At 52.7% G+C, this 16266-nt stretch overlaps 1 protein-coding gene across 4 annotated transcripts in view; it reads left to right on the top strand.

Moving 5' to 3' along the window:
- KCNK5 (potassium two pore domain channel subfamily K member 5) overlaps window positions 1-14627 on the top strand; it is a 40827-nt gene extending 26200 nt beyond the window's left edge. For all 4 annotated transcript variants that reach the window (XM_055263850.2, XM_063632809.1, XM_063632810.1 and 1 more), the window contains 4 exons: window positions 7627-7738; window positions 8855-9021; window positions 9278-9446; window positions 11857-14627. In XM_055263850.2, coding sequence (XP_055119825.1) covers window positions 7627-7738; window positions 8855-9021; window positions 9278-9446; window positions 11857-12722 — 1314 coding nt within the window. In that variant the 3' untranslated portion in view covers window positions 12723-14627. The remainder of the gene's footprint in view (window positions 1-7626; window positions 7739-8854; window positions 9022-9277; window positions 9447-11856) is intronic.
- The last annotated feature ends 1639 nt before the right edge of the window (window positions 14628-16266 follow it).

The raw sequence follows: 16266 nt of genomic DNA, 5'->3' as shown, positions 1-16266 counted from the left end.
CCATTGTCTTGCTTCGTGTTCACGCTGGGTGGGGGCTGGGAGGGAGTGGGACTAGAGTTCAGAGAAGCCACCATCTAACACCTCCTGGCCTCAGCCTCACCTGGGGAGGTACCAGCGGCTGCCAGAGGTGATGGGGGGGGAAGCAGTGAAGACAGGATGGGACTAGTGGTGGCATTTCTTTCCCTCAGCAGCCCTGCCCAACTTGCTTGGTTGGACGGGAAACTGGCCAGGGTGGCTGTGAGCTTCTGAGGGGCAGAGGCCAGGAGAGATGGGGCTTCTGAGGGATGGGGTGAGGCATCTTGGGCTTGCCCATTTCCCTCTGTCCCTGACTCCCAGCCATCAGGTGGCCAGGGAACATCTCTGGAGCCACAGTCCCTTCCTCCATGTGGCCTGAGGGAGTTGATGGATCAGGCTGAAAATCGACAGTTTTCTCTGTTAAAATGGGGAAATGGGAAGAGGTGGCAGTTGTGAAGAAGGTTAGGGACAGCGTTCTCACCCTTTCCTGCCTTCCAGGCACAGAGCTTTGAAATCCCTAGTCCTTCTCTACTGCTTGTCCAGGACATGCTAGCCCCTCTGCTTCAGCTTTGGGGGTGAACAGCTTTGCTCCTGGGTCTCAGATCTCTGCAGGGTCTTGTTCCTGACGGACACACGTGTGAATCACACCCTATTGATTGCCGATACATTTATCCAGTGCTTACTGTGTCCTAGGTGCTTTTCATATGTGCAGAGTAGGTGTTATTTTGCAGACAGAGAAAGTAAGCCTGAAAGGCTAAGTTATTTACCCAGAGGCTTGCTGCCAGCCATTGAGAGACCCCTCTGATTCAAATCCAGGTTGGTTCCACCTTTTCCATGAGCACAGGTCTGCATTTGGAAGATGGCCCTGTGGCTTCCTAGACAGAGCTCAACCTGAGCTGCAGAGGCCCTGCTAATGATTGAGTGCCCTCAGAGGGGAGGGGCTTTGGGATTCAGTAAGGAAAGTGGTCAGCTGGAAGTAGATGTGCAATTTCTATTGACTCTTCTGTTCCTTTGCCTGCTGTCGGTACATCCACTGCCCTCGTGGAGTTTCCCGAGGGGACAGGCCTCCCTGCAGGAAGGACAGTCCCAGTCACCTGAGGGACCTCTCCCACTCCACTGCTGATTACTCTCCCATCTTGAACCCTCTCCTCTGGGCTCTTGTCTGCCTCCCTCACCTTGCCCCTATCCCAGCTCCTGCCCCCTGCCCTCTCCTCTCAGCCTGGTGATCCCCACCTCTGCAACCCAAGACCAGTTGGATGCCGGTGGTTTCAGCAGCCCCTGTGAGCCCCGCCACCGCTGGGGTCTGTGCCTCTCCTTCCTGCCCTCTTGCTCTTCAGGCCTCCACCTTGTTTAACTGATGAATTTAGTTAAAAGCCAACGGCAGAACGATGCTGGAAGTGGTTGGGGATGGAGGGGCACTAGAGGACAAGTTAATTGAGGCCAGGGAATATACTCTTATTTATTTAAATGTATTTATTCACTCATTCAATAAATATTTGTTGAATAGCTACTGTGTGCTAGGCAGTGTTATAAGCTTGGGGAATACATCAGTGGAAAACAAAACAAATAAAAGGCCCTGTCCCCATGAAGCTGACACTCTAGGGGAGTCTCTGCATGTCTGTGGATATTGCCTGGTAGGCCGTTTCACTTGTACCTAGAAGCTCACCTGCATGCCTTTCACCCCTGTCTCTACATAGTGCAGAGGTTAGGAGCCACCTGGGCCCTCATCCCAGCTCCACAACTAACTAGCTCTGTGACCTTGGGCAAATGCTTCTGCTTCCTCATCTGTAAGATGGGGGTAGTGATCGTATCTACTTTAGAGGGTATTGGCATTTTGTGAGATAAGTGAAGTGCTTGGATTTAGGTGCTTGTCTTCATAAGTGCTTAAATATCAATGTATTATTTATGAAATAAGGATGAATAAGGCATGCCCACACCCCTTACAAGGTTGCTGGGAGGGGAGGTGAGAGGAATGATAAGTTTCTTTCTGTACTACCAAGTACCACACACATAAGAGGATCAGCTCTATTTTCCCTTCCAGGGCCCGATTTTACTGTCCCTCCACAGGGCCAAGTGAGCTTTGACACATGAATTAAGAATTGATTGCCGGGCGTGGTGGCTCATGCCTGTAATCCCAGCACTTTGGGAGCCTGAGGCAGGTGGATCACCTGAGGTCAGGAGTTTGAGACCAGCCTGACCAACATGGAGAAACCCTGTCTCTACTAAAAATACAAAATTAGCTGGGAGTGATGGCACCTGCCTGTAATCCCAGCTACTCAGGATGCTGAGGCAGGAGAATTGCCTAAACCTGGGAGGCTGAGGTTGCAGTAAGCTGAGATCACGCCACTGTACTCCAGCCTGGGCGACAGAGTGAGACTCCCATTGCAAAAAGAAAAAAAAAAAAAAAAAGAAAAGAAAAAAGAATTGATGCAGCTGGGAATGGTAAAGGAGGGTTGGCCCATGAACCCATGAACCACTGACAATCCAGGAGTCTAGCAGAGGCTGGAATGGAGGAAGATTATTAAGGCTGCATCCTGCAGAGCAAGAAAGAGTCCTGTGATCCTAAAGTGATGGCGGCTGCGTTGCTGGAGGCAGGGCCAGGAGTAGCTCTATGGGTGCCAGATAGCTGTAACCCCAACAGGCTAACATCTTGACTTTGGTTTCCCTTACCCTACCCCGTAAAGGGGAAGCCCCCACCTTGCCGTGCCTGCCCATGTCTGAAGGTGGGCGGCATGTCCTGAAGCCCCAGTCCAGATCCCTCTCTCCAGGAAGGGGATGCCCCACCACTGCCAAGGGAAGCCTCAGATCCTTGGGGGATGAGGGGATGTCTGGGAGTCAAGATTACTCAGTCAGCACAGTGAGCACCTGGGAAGGTGGGATCGGGGCAGCTGGACATCTGAAGTTCGGGGCAGGGGCACACGTGGCTGTTTCCTCACTGGAGCAACAGAATGAGAGCTGGTCAGAGTGGCTGGACTGGTTTTAGGGCACTGTTTTTTCAGCTGGTGGGAAGCGGGTGGGAGTATGCACAGGCCTCTTTCCTGTGGCCTTTATGGGGACAGGAGATACGAGAACAGCAATTAGGACCCAGATGGGCCTGGGTTCTAGTCTTGGCTTCACTGTTTTTAGCACTTTCTTAACCTCTCTAAGCCTCAAATCCTCAGTTGCAAAATGGAAAAAATTATAGTATCTTCCCAGCAAGAATCTGTCCTCCCTACATGAGCTAAAGGCACATAAAATGCTTCGCCCAACTCTTGGCACATAGGAAACCTCCGTAAATCACAGCTGCTTTATGGTGACGGTGATGGAGGCAGGGAACTCTACTCCGTTCCCAAACAAGAGCTGGGCCTGGGCTTTGTGCAGGCTCCCCTTTTCCCGTTACTCTCCAGGCTTGTATGGAGAATGAAAATATTGTCTCGTGTGAATTTGGGAGCCAAGTTAAAGAATCCAGCCAGTGAACAGGGGCCGCCTCCTCCCGCGAAAGCTGTTTCCCTAACCCCGAGGACGGGACGCCTTGTCTGACAGGGTGTTTAGCTGGCTCTCCCATGTCCCTCCCCCTAACCCAGTGATGGCCTCAGTCCTGGGTCAGCTTTTCTGTTCTGGGAGACCGATTAAAGCCCCCTCCTCTTCCTGCGTAATCCCAACCATGATCAGTGAGGTATCCACAGATACACATGGTGGGAATAGGGAGCTGGCACCCCAAATTCACATCCAGACCTCAGCTCCCTAAGCCCGGCTTTCCTCCTCTGCCAAGTGATGCCTGGCAGAATGACAGGAAGAGCCAGTTAGGTAAGGTGTGTAAAAGCCCCAGCGAGGGGTGTCTGACATACAGCAGCACTAGTACCGCTTCTCTCCACCAGCACTTGGGTAGAGCTGAGCTGATTCCCAGGCCAGCTGCTTGGGAACCACAGCAGAGAAGGCAACAGCAAGGGACAGTGGGGCAGCCCAGGGGCAGGCAGACCCGGGCAGAGGGAGGTGGGAAGGCTTGAAGTTGCAGACTTGAAACCAGACAGTCTACAACCTCACCCTGTTCTGCCAGGTAACTAACCTCTCTCCACCCAATGGGTGTAATTGCCACCACAGGGTCTTTTCAAGGAATGAGTAGTGCTTGCAGCCCCGGGGAGTTAGGGGCTCTCTCCAGCGCCTCCTTTGCCTGCCCCTTGCTGGGCAACCCCAGAGTGATACTGGAAGTCATGGGGAAAGCACATAATGCTGTGGCTGCCTGATGAGCCAGGGCCCGAGGCTGTGAGCTGGTACCCAAAGGGCACACCGTCAGTGAGGTGAAGGGTAGAAAGCCCAGCTCTTCCACCTCTTCCCACTCCCAAACTTAATGCCTTCCTCAGTTACCCTTTTTTGCCAATTCTTTTGTTTGATGTCTCCTTAGCACTTACTAAATGATTCCCAAATCACAGGTTACCTTTGGCAGGTGAGTGTGGTTGTCCTGTGAATTGCAGGGCATTTAGCATCTCTAGCCCCCTGCCTACTCAATGCCAGAGCATCTCCCATCACCCATTAGAATAAACATATGAGGAGGGCAGGGATTCTGTCCGTTCACTGCAGTATCCTCACTGCCTAGAACAGTGCCTGGCACATGAAACATTCCTCCATAGAAAACATTTCTGGACACTTCCAAAAGGCACTGCCACCCCAGTGGAGAACCCCTGTTCCAGACATACCTTCCACAACACCCTTGATGGATGCTGGCTACCCTGGTCTAAATACTTTGTGTTATCAGAAATTGATTACTACAAGGAGTAGTCCTTTGTAGACTCATTATCCAAAACAGCCACCCCATCTCCCCTTGGGCTTTGGCCTGTTGGTTAGCATATCATATGAAGTCTGACACCCAGAATGAAACAAGGTGCCCCATATGTGACCTGACCTTGCAAGGAACAGTGGGCTTGTTACCTCCCAGCCCTGGATAGACCTGGAGTTGACATAGCCTGAAGTTGCATTTACTTTTCTTGTGACAGTCATCCTACTGTTTGTTGATTCATGGTCAGCTAATATCCAGGGACTTTTCCCTTCAATCCTCTACCAGTCTTTTCCAATCCAAAGTATAAGACTTAAATATTTAAGTGGATACTTGGCATGTTGTTGATTTTGGCCCCTATATCCAGCCAGATGATTTTGAATCTTGATACTGCCATTGCTGTGTATTAGCTATCTTCCCATCCCATCCCATCCTTATCCCCAATTTTGCATCCACTGCACATTGGATTGGTAAGCTATCTCTGTCCTCACTGTGCTGTGGTTTAAAATATTGAAGAAAGCCAGGCCTTAAGCATGATGGTGGAGACTCAGTCTGGGTTGATAATGATCAATACCTCCTGGGGTTGTTTGTCTGCCTTTGAATGGACCCAATTAATCCTGGCTCCACTGACATTTTTGTGTCTTGTCCACATGAATTTCTTTTAAGTCCATCTGTTAGCTGCCTTGCTGATATCTAGATGGATTACATTCCACAGAACTTCAAGGCTTTGCAACCCTTTGAAAAGGAGATGCACTTAGCTGAGCATGACTTGTTCTGGGTGAATCTGTGCTAGTTTCTAGTGCCCACCACTTCCTCTTCTGCATGTTCCAAACATTCTCCTCTCCCCATTTTGAAGTTTGCAAGAGTTCAGGTTTGTTTTCTGAATTTCTAGAATCCACTCTTTTCCTTTTTGTGAAAAATGGGAACAGCTTGTCTTCTGACATCTGTCCTGTTCCCCGTGATTCCACGGGGATGACCAGAGGTGGTGCTGCAGCCTCACCTTTGGTCAATGATTCAATTATCATTTCAAGATGTTCTTGTATGTTCTTATATATTCTTTTCTTGTAGGCCGGTCCCATTCAAGATCGACATCTGAGGTAACAAAGGTAGATGCCAAAGGAGAGCTGGGTGGTTCCGCTTTCTCTGCCATCTGTTTAACATTAACATGGCCCTGGTACTTCCTCATTCTCTTGCTCCAAAGAGATTTGATGTTTTCAGAAACCCATTGGATGATCCTTAGTATTTGTCTTAGCTCTCCTGTTGGCCTGTTAGTATCTAAATGTCCTTTAGCCATTTCACACTGAAATGGTCTGGCCAGCTAGACAGAGAGCTCTCTGAGGGCAGGGGCTGCCTTGGCCAGAGTTTGATGCGATGGTCCCCACTTTCCACTTTGATGCTGCACAGTCTTCACAGCCTCGGAGACGCTATAAAATGCCGGAGGCAGCAGGGCAGTGAGCAGTGTGGTTTGATGGTCTGACAGACAAGCATGCCGTCATGGAAAATTCTTTGCAGAGTGTGCAGATCCATTTACACAGGCCAGCTGCTGCTTCTGCAAATTACACTTTCCTTCAGAACAACCCACCCATGCCCTTTTTTTCCCACCAAACCTCAGTCATGCCCTGGGTAGGTTAGAAACAAGGTTTTTCTGTCTCCCTCTGTTTCCATCCCTCACTCTTCTGTCTCTCTCAGTCCGTGTCTTGGTTTTTATAGGCAATTTGGCTGAATGCCTAGCTTCTGGTCTTGATGGCCTACCCATCTGCAGGCCCTCCGTGGGGACAGGACTTGAGCCCCAGATTTAGAGCCCCTTCTGATGCGGCTTCTGGAGTCCAGGCCCTGCCAGCTGATAAAGCCCCACAGATAGGTTGGAACCAGTGGCAATGGCAGTGTTAGGGCCTGGTCAGATGGGAACAGGCTTGCAGCTGTCAGTATTGTAGGAGTAGATAAGTTCCCCACACCTCTGCCCCACCGCTTCTCGCAATCTCCAGGGGGACATCCCATCCCCAGGTGGCCTCTCACCTGCTATCCACAGTTATTGGTAGCTCTTTGGGGATTGATAGCACAGTTATGAGTCACCCTGAAATGTACTCACCCTCTGATCTGTCCCTTCCCAGACAGTTGCTCAGCCCAAGGCAGAGAGAGAAAGGGCTACAGGGAAAGGAGGGAAGTGAGAGCCTGTAGGGGAGAGGTACATTAGAGTCTTAGGCTGGGGGAAAGGAGGACTTGCTGATTTGCATGCCCTCTGAGGACAAGTCAACAGGGCACTGAGCTGACCTGAGCAGGTATCCTACAGTGGGCTGAAGGGTATATGGGGGGGCCCCTCCCCAGCCAACCCTGAACAAGGACCTGGTCTCTGCAGGTAGAACACCCTCCATGGAGGGCTGGGTGGGGCACAGGGGACCTCCTTGTGTGTGTCTGCCTCACGTGTGCTTTTTTTGAGAGGCAGAATTAATCTAGTGTAGTGGTTCTCAAAGTGTGGTCCCTGTCCATAGCATCACCTGGGAATGTATTTAGAAATGTTCCTTCTAGACCTCCTAAATCAGAAACTCGGGGTGGTAGGGGCCAGCAGTCTGTTGAACAAGATTTCCAGGTGATCCTGGTGCATGCTAGTAAGTTGGAGAAGCATTGACTCAGTGAAAGAATGAACTTTGGAGCCAGATTGCCTGGGTTCATATCTTTACCTTGGGCAAATCAGGTAACCTCTCTGATCCTCTATACAATGTTTCATCTGTAACATGGAGACACTGCCACCTTCTTATTGTGATGACTAAATGAGAATGCTTGCAGAGAGTTTAGTGCAGTTCTGTCAATCAGCATCTGTTAAGTGTGGCCTCAGCTCTGACCTTTACTGTTTCTCATTTTAGGTGGTATCTGATGCTGCAGGACAGGGTGTGGCCATCACAGGAAACCAGACCTTCAACAACTGGAACTGGCCCAATGCAATGATTTTTGCAGCAACCGTCATTACCACCATTGGTAAGTCTTCTGGGACCTGTGGGACACCCACATCCATTCCCTAGCTCCTCAGAACCTTTCTAGAAACCCAGCTCTGGTCACTCAGCCCTGTTGGGGGGTACAATCAGATCAGTTGCAGGCTATTCTTTTGATACTTTCTTAGGGATTTAGTAAGTCCTTGGTAGCTGATCATGCCTGGGAAGGTTTCCATGAGTCTCAGCCTGGGCTCTTTGAACAGAAACAATGACACAGCCTCATGGCCAGAGCCCTGCAAGAGATTAACCAGACTGCTCATTGCAGAAACCCAGATCATGACTACTTACCAAGCTGGGTGTCTGTTTCAGTTCTCAGGCTACAGAGCCAACCAGTCCAGAAGTTTGGCTCAAAACACAGCTTCTTCTCTTTCACCATTCTGTGAGCTTGACTGGGCTCAGCTGGCTGGTTCTTGCTTGGGCTCCCAATGCAGTGGCAGTCAAACAATGGCTGGGCTGGAGTCTTCTGAGAGCCAAACTCATTTGATGGCCCAGATGGCTCCTCCCATCACAGGTTTGACAGTTGATGCTGGCTGTTGGCTGGGAGCTCAGCTGGGGATGAAAACACAAGGCCTCCGCATGTGTTTGGGAACCAAGGCGAAAAGCAGCAGGCTTCTTAGACCTCACCTGTCCAGCATCTCTTCCGCTGCCTAGGCTGCTTCTATTGTCAAGCCACTAAAGCCCAGATTCCAAGGGAAGAGGATTAGACGACACCTTGATGTGAGCAGTTGCATAAGAAGGGAGGGAGTCGAGGATGGCTATCTTTGGAGACCATCTACCACAGTGCTTCTGGGGAATCTACACAGAGAGCATGTCTTATAACTTGCACAGTGGTACCATATAGACTAGTGGAAGACCTGTTGACCAGGCTTAGTCCCTGCCTTCAGGGAGCTCCTTGTATGATGGAGGAGATACAGCTCATGTCATCATAATTGCTTTATAAATGATCATGATCAGAGTATGATCAAGGGAAATGTCATTACTTAAGTACTGATAATAGACCAGTATCAGTTTATCTTAGAGAATGGGCTGTGTGTGTGTTGGAAGCAAGGCCCACTGGTTCGACCACCCCTCCTGTTCTTGGCCTCACTCTCTCCTTCCTCAGGATATGGCAATGTGGCTCCCAAGACCCCCGCCGGTCGCCTCTTCTGCGTCTTCTATGGTCTCTTCGGGGTGCCGCTCTGCCTGACGTGGATCAGTGCCCTGGGCAAGTTCTTCGGGGGACGCGCCAAGAGACTAGGGCAGTTCCTTACCAAGAGAGGCGTGAGTCTGGTATGTCCCCTACCCTGGGTGCTGGGCAGAGATGGGGGAACCATGACAGGTGAGGGGAGGACAGGAAGGCTCTAGGAATTGGGCCAAGGATGTAAGGACAGATGGCAAGAGGATAGTTTCAGAGCTCCTTGCCTTCCCTGCTCAGGCTGGGTACCCAGCTAGCCTCTCCTCTAGCTGCCTGCCTAGCCCTCTGGGTGCCTTTGCTGGGTTTCCAAGCCTCCACTGTTGTCTGACTTGGCCTCCTGCTCCCCATCAGCGGAAGGCGCAGATCACGTGCACAGTCATCTTCATCGTGTGGGGCGTCCTAGTCCACCTGGTGATCCCACCCTTCGTATTCATGGTGACCGAGGGGTGGAACTACATCGAGGGCCTCTACTACTCCTTCATCACCATCTCCACCATTGGCTTCGGTGACTTTGTGGCCGGTGAGTCCCTGCCTCTGCCTCCCACCTCTTTTTCTGCTTCTTTGGTTTCAGTGCAACAGACCTATGTTGGGGGTGCCCTAGGTAGGGTTCCATGTTCTGGGCACTTCTCTTACCCAGTGGGATTCTCAACCCACTCTGCCAGTTGCAAGAGGAAACCAAGACCCAGAGTAATGGCAAAAGACTCTTTTCTCTCTGGTTCCCTTTCTCAGACATGGCTTTTTTCCTCCTCCTTTCCTCTCTGCTCAGTCTCTGTTCTCCTCTCCCTCTGTTCTCCCATGACTCCTGAGCTTGGCTTCATGGGGGGCTTGCAAGTAGGGCCTTCTGCCTGCATGGTTGGTACCTGTTACCCAGGGAGCCCCTGAGCCCACCAGCCCCCTCTCCATGCCCTCAGCAGCCTTTCATCTTTCACAAGAGCGGAGGGAGCTGTCCTGGAGGCATGGCTCAGAGGCCTGGGGCTTTGTTCCTGCTACAGCAGCTTAAAGACAAGGGAGGCCTTCTCCCCAGCTGCCCTGCCCCCAGCCCTGACACTCCCTCCTACTCCTCCCCTGCTTAATCCAGGGAAGTGATGAGGTTCTTTGGCCCCTTTGTCTGAAGGCCTGTTACCGGCTGGCCCCAGCCACACACGTACTTGTGTTTGTGGCCTGCACAGCATCTTGGTTCTTAATCTTCTTGACACCCTGTTTGACCCTGTTGACCCAGCACCCCAGTGACCTCAATTTCTGCTCCAGAGGCCTCTGTTCTGTACCCCCTCCCTTTTGCCCAGAGGGCAGTGGGAGGCCACTAGCCTTGTGCTTGATGTATGTGGCATCTGGGAGCAGTTGGCTGAGTTGGGGGAGGAACAGGAAAGAGAGGCACAAACACTCCTCTGACCCTGCCAAGTCCAGGCCTGCTGTCCTGGGCAGGACATTTGGACAAGGCACAACCCTGCCATTGTCCAGCCCTTGAGGCCCAGAGCAGGCTAAGGAGATGCCTCTGGTATTAGGGAAATACAGATGTACATTTAGCCATACTTTCTCAGCACCAGCAAGACACCAAACCCTGCCTCAGCTTTCTCATCTGTAAAATTAGTAAAAATAATAATTACTATTCATGAGTGTTGAGGGTAGGGCCTGGCTATATCAGTGTGTGCCCTCATTACTGTCATCATGAAACTCTGCTCGTGATTGAGAGCCTTGAGCAGGATTAACAGGACCACTCAGGGCACCTGCTATCTGAGCCCAGTCGGGGGGAGGAGAACCGACCGGGCTACAGCACCTAGAGGAGCCTCTAGTCTGATGAGAGAGGTAGCCCCCTTCCTCCAGGTCCCTTCTGTAAGTTGCTCTTGTATCTAGTCAAGGGGGCAAATGGAATACAGGTCAACATGCCTGTACATGTAGTCGTAAAAGACATTTCAAATAACCCTGGAGTGTAGGGGAAGCTTCAGAGCTGTAGGGGGTAAGCCAGGAACGCTCCCTGCAGCAAGAGGGAGATGTGGAGCAGACAGAGCCCTCCTCCAGGTCAAGGGAGAGCTGATCTGAGGAAGTCAGGGAGGCAGACCAGACCTTCAAGGAAAATAAAAATGGTTCCAGTATTTCTCACCACGGTGGGTGCTTCCTGGGTCATCTCAACCTAACTACCAGCCTTGCTCGTAATCAGTGTGAGTCTAGCCCCAGCTTGGAGGGTGCTGGCGGCTCCCTTGTGTAATATCCATCCATTCAGTTTTTAAGTGAACTGTACCATATACGCAGAACAGCTGGGGACGGTAGAAGACTCGACAGAAAGGCAAATACTCGTGAACTGTTTCTTGACCTGTGTGTCGGTTACATTGCCAGTCCCCCAAAGCCCCTTTAGCTTCCTTCAAAGAGTCACTGTCTTGAATTTTTTTTTTTTTTTTTTTTTTTTGAGACGGAGTCTCTGTCTGCTGCCCAGGCTAGAGTGGCAGTGGTGTGATCTTGGCTCACTGCGACCTCCGCCTCCCGGGTTCAAGCAATTCTCCTGCTTCAGCCTCCTGAGTAGCTGGCCCGCCATCATACCTGGCTAATTTTTGTATTGTTAGTGGAGACAGGGTTTTATCATGTTGGTCAGACTGGTTTCGAACTCCTGACCTCAAGTGATCCACCTGCCTTGACCTCCCAAAGTGCTGGGATTGCAGGCGTGAGCCACCGTGCCTGGCCTGTCTTGACGTTTTGTAGCTGAGGAAACCGAGACTCAGAGACAGACTGGAGACTGGGATGGGGTCATGAGTGACGGCAGGCCCAAGCCCTTGAGGAAGATGGGATAGTCCAGGATCTAGAACAGGCCCCTTTCTATCCCACTGCACCCCCGTCCTGTGCTCTGGCCTGACCCCTGCTCAGATCACACAGCATTGGCCATTGCACATTTCCCGGGCCCTGCTAACTCTTCCTGACCTCTGGACTGCCTATCCGCTCAGGTGTGAACCCCAGCGCCAACTACCACGCCCTGTACCGCTACTTCGTGGAGCTCTGGATCTACTTGGGGCTGGCCTGGCTGTCCCTTTTTGTCAACTGGAAGGTGAGCATGTTTGTGGAAGTCCACAAAGCCATTAAGAAGCGGCGGCGGCGACGGAAGGAGTCCTTCGAGAGCTCCCCACACTCCCGGAAGGCCCTGCAGGTGAAGGGGAGCACAGCCTCCAAGGACGTCAACATCTTCAGCTTTCTTTCCAAGAAGGAAGAGACCTACAACGACCTCATCAAGCAGATTGGGAAGAAGGCCATGAAGACAAGTGGGGGCGGGGAGACGGGCCCGGGCCCGGGGCTGGGGCCTCAAGGCGGTGGGCTCCCAGCACTGCCCCCTTCCCTGGCGCCCCTGGTGATCTACTCCAAGAACCGGGTGCCCACCTTGGAAGAGGTGTCACAGACACTGAGGAGCAAAGGCCACGTATCAAGGCCCCCAGATGAGGAGGCTGTGGCACGGGCCCCTGAAGACAGCTCCCCTGCGCCCGAGGTGTTCATGAACCAGCTGGACCGCATCAGCGAGGAATGCGGGCCATGGGACGCCCAGGACTACCACCCACTCATCTTCCAGGACGCCAGCATCACCTTCGTGAACACAGAGGCTGGCCTGTCAGACGAGGAGACCTCCAAGTCCTCGCTAGAGGACAACTTGGCAGGGGAGGAGAGCCCCCAGCAGGGGGCCGAAGCCAAGGCGCCCCTGAACATGGGCGAGTTCCCCTCCTCCGACGAGTCCACCTTCACCAGCACTGAGTCTGAGCTCTCCGTGCCTTACGAACAGCTGATGAATGAGTACAACAAGGCTGACAGCCCCAAGGGTACATGAGGCGGGGCCGGCTCCCCACCCCACCTTTGACGGCCTCTTCCCCCCCCCAACCCTGGGGTGTCCCGAGATGGCCGGGACCCCTGGCCCCTGGTGGGGGGCAGCCTTGGAACTGGGAGTGGGGGGCCAGGGGCCTTCCTAACCTTCCATCATCCCCAGCTAGATGCATGCCCGGGACAGGGCCTCTGTTCTCCAGCTGAACCATACCCTGGCTGTGGGGGCGTCTGTCCTGAGCTTGACTGGTGTATCTCACAGTGCAAAGACATGCAGGCTGGCGGGACAGGTGGGCAGGACTGACTCTGAAGAGGCCTTGCCTGCAGGGTCTTTGCCCCACCATTTGGTAGAGTGTCACACGGTTCTCTGAGGCCCAGAGTCTCAGCTGTTTAAGTTGACCGGGATTACTGAGCTCGGCATTTGGAGAGGGAGCTCTGAAGTGCCTGGGGAGGTACCGCTGTGCATGGTGTCAGGTGTTTCCGTACCTCAGCAGAAGCAGGGCCCGCCCCCATCCCAGCTGTGGGCCTGCCGGTCGGGTCAGGCACCTACTACAAACCGTAGTGGGGTGGAGGCTGCTGGAGTTGGGAGTGAGGAGATGAGGGCAGGGGCTCAAACAGTCCTGACTCACGGGGCCTGGAAACAAGTCCCATGTGGGCCTGGGGCCTGGGGTCCTCATCCTCCTTGTTGGTCTACTCAGGACCAGCCCAGAGCCGTGTTCCCTGTCTCAGGTCAAGCAGTGGCAGACACAAGGCTTTCTGTGGGCTCCCGAGTGGTAGGAGGGAGAGTGGCAGAGCATGGGTTACTGGAAGCCGGGAATGCTAGGGCTGGTGGTCAGGGAGCTACAAGAGTGAGGCTCAGCTCTGGCTGGTTCTGCCCTTACCCCTCCTGCCCGCCGGAGAACTGCACACCCCGCCCCCTGGCCCTAGGACCTGCACTCCCAATCCTGCTGTCTTCTCCTTCCCTGTGCCCTGAACAAGGACCTCACTGCCCGCCTTCCCCTTCCACCAGCCCCCTTGGGCCAGGCAGGGTGAGGCCAAATTGCTCTTGGCCCACAAATGGGCGATGGTCAAATATGTGAATCAAGCTCCTCTCTCTAGCTAGTGTTTGGTGTGCATGTGTGTGTGTGCATGCACACCTGTGCACTCGTGTGTGTTTAAGAAAGGAAAGGATTTGGGCTGGGGAGCAAAAGATAATGTGAAACTGTTGTTGGACTCTCTGGTGAGGGGTGGGCAGAACTTGCTGCTACTGGAGTTCTTGGGTTCTCCATGATGTTCACTCTGGGGCTGGCCCACTGTGTCCTGAATGTTTTTGTTATTTTTTGTTTTAGTTTTTAAACAAACTGCTGTTTTTATATACCTGGAATCTGTTGTTGGCTTCAGAGCCAGTGGTTAAAGAGCAGGGTCCCAAGGATTGGGAGGTCCCGTGTCTGCCCTCCTGCCCTGCAACTCAACTGGGCCTTTTTTGGTGACCTCATCCAAGGCCATGATGTCAAGGGTCATGTCCCCAAGCAGAGGTGGAGACGGGGACACTGAGGTGAGCAAAGGCAGGAAGGGGCATCTACTGCAGGTGACTGGAGGCCGGGCAGGAGGCAAGTCATCAGAGCCGCCCAGCTCCCAGACTCTCTGCCCTCTGCCCCACTACTGTGGGGCGGTGGGGCCAGAGCCCACCTCCCCAACATGTGAAGACAGTGATGGGCATGTGCCCACACCCCCACTTCTCTAGCCGTTTGCAGAGGCTGCCACCCAGCAGGGGCCTGAAAAGGAACAGCCTCGTATTTTTCTGTGAAATGTTTTAATGAACTCATGTTGTTGCTGGTTGTCCTGGCATCGCACACACTGTATGTACATACTGGCAATGATGTCAAATGTAATTTATTTTAACATTTTTACAATAAAACATGAGGTGGACAGGCCAGCTTGGTGTGTGCTGTGTGTGGGGCAGGTTAGAGAGGGGTTGGCTTCTGGCCTCTGAGCGGCAGGGGAGCCTGGACGCATCCACAGAGGATAGGGAGGACTCAGGACAGACTGAAAAGAGGATTAGATGGTCTGGAGGGGAGAAAAGAATGAAAAGGGATGAAGAGAGCAGGGAGAGGCAGGCCTCTGTGGGGAGGTAAAGACGCGGGAGGAACATTGCAGTAGAGGTTTGAGAATCAGGAAGGAGTGGGAGGAGCAAGGGGAGAGGCGGGGTGATCATGGCAAACGCATGTCACTCACCACTTGGTCAGGCACTAAATGCTTGCACTGAATAATACGTGAGTGGACTCATTTGACCTGGCAAGAGCCCTATGATGGCGTCAGTACGAGGAAACAGGCACAGAGAAGTTGCCTTGTGCAAAATCTCCGTAAAAATGGTGAGCCTAGATTCAAACCCAGGCAGCCCGGCTCCTGTGCCCTCCACCACCATGATGAGATGAAAAAGACTACCTGTGGTTTTGTGGCACACCCAACATTTCTGGAAAGGGCTCCTGTCTCCAGGTAGGTGGACCAGAGAACTTGAGCGAAGCTCAGGCCTTCTCAACTCAAGGGGTGGGCAGGAGATGTAGAGCCTGAGCATGGGCACTGTGGACTGGAAAGAATGTGAAGGAAGAATGGAGCCAGGCTCAGCTGGGCATCTGTCTCCGTCTGTCTAAAGGGAGGCTTTGTCAGGCTTCAACTGTTTGGGGACTGGCCCCTTCTATGACCATTTCAGGGCTCAGCACCACAAAGGATGATTTCTGAGTTCATTGGGGAAAAAAAAAAAAGTATGATTTCAGGAGTGAACCACATTTTTCATGAGGGCATGGATGTGTTTACAAAGGATTATATGCATTTACCAGCCAATTCTGTAACGACACCATCCCTCCCTCTCTGCCAACATAACTCCCTCTTGCCCTCTTTCTGCTCCCCCCCACCCCTCTCCTGCCCCCATCACACACAGGTCCAAGGTTCTCCAGTTTTGCTTTAATCACATTCAGCCTCGAGGCAATAACAGTTCCATAACACTGTAAGCCCCACCTTTATTCAGCACTTGGCCTGTTCACAAACCCCATTGACAAACATAGCCCAGGTTATTGGGCCCATCTACAGTTGAGACAAGAGCTTGGGGAGCATGACTTCCTAAGGGCACCCAGCTGGACTGAGGCACAGCTTTGCAGAACTGTGCTCACATGATAAAGCACAGACCCAAGATTAGGTGGAGGTGTGGCCTTGGGTCACTGTGGCCAGGGTTAGTCTGGAGCTTTCTGAGTAAGAGGAGGGAGGTGGGGCAGCAGCTAGAGCAAAGGGTGGGGCCCAGGAGGCCTCAAGTTCCGCAGGGGTCGTGAGCAGGGGAGGGGTACCATGTGGAGGCATGGGGAACAGTCCATCACAGTCTGGGGGACTGTAGGGTGGATGGGAGTGGGGGCGGTGGAGGAAGCTGGCGAGTGGCGGAGGAGTGGCAGATGCGTGGGAAGTCACTGGAGATGACACTAGCAGGGAAATCCGTCTGTTGAAGTCATTGATGTTTTGTTGTTGTTGTTGTTTGAGACCGAGTTTCACTCTTCCCCGGGCTGGAGTGCAGTGGCACGATCTCAGCT

The sequence above is a fragment of the Symphalangus syndactylus genome, chromosome 23 (genome assembly GCF_028878055.3).
Source record: "Symphalangus syndactylus isolate Jambi chromosome 23, NHGRI_mSymSyn1-v2.1_pri, whole genome shotgun sequence".
Taxonomy (NCBI): Eukaryota; Metazoa; Chordata; class Mammalia; order Primates; family Hylobatidae; genus Symphalangus; species Symphalangus syndactylus.
This window is presented reverse-complemented; position numbering and strand designations above follow the sequence as displayed.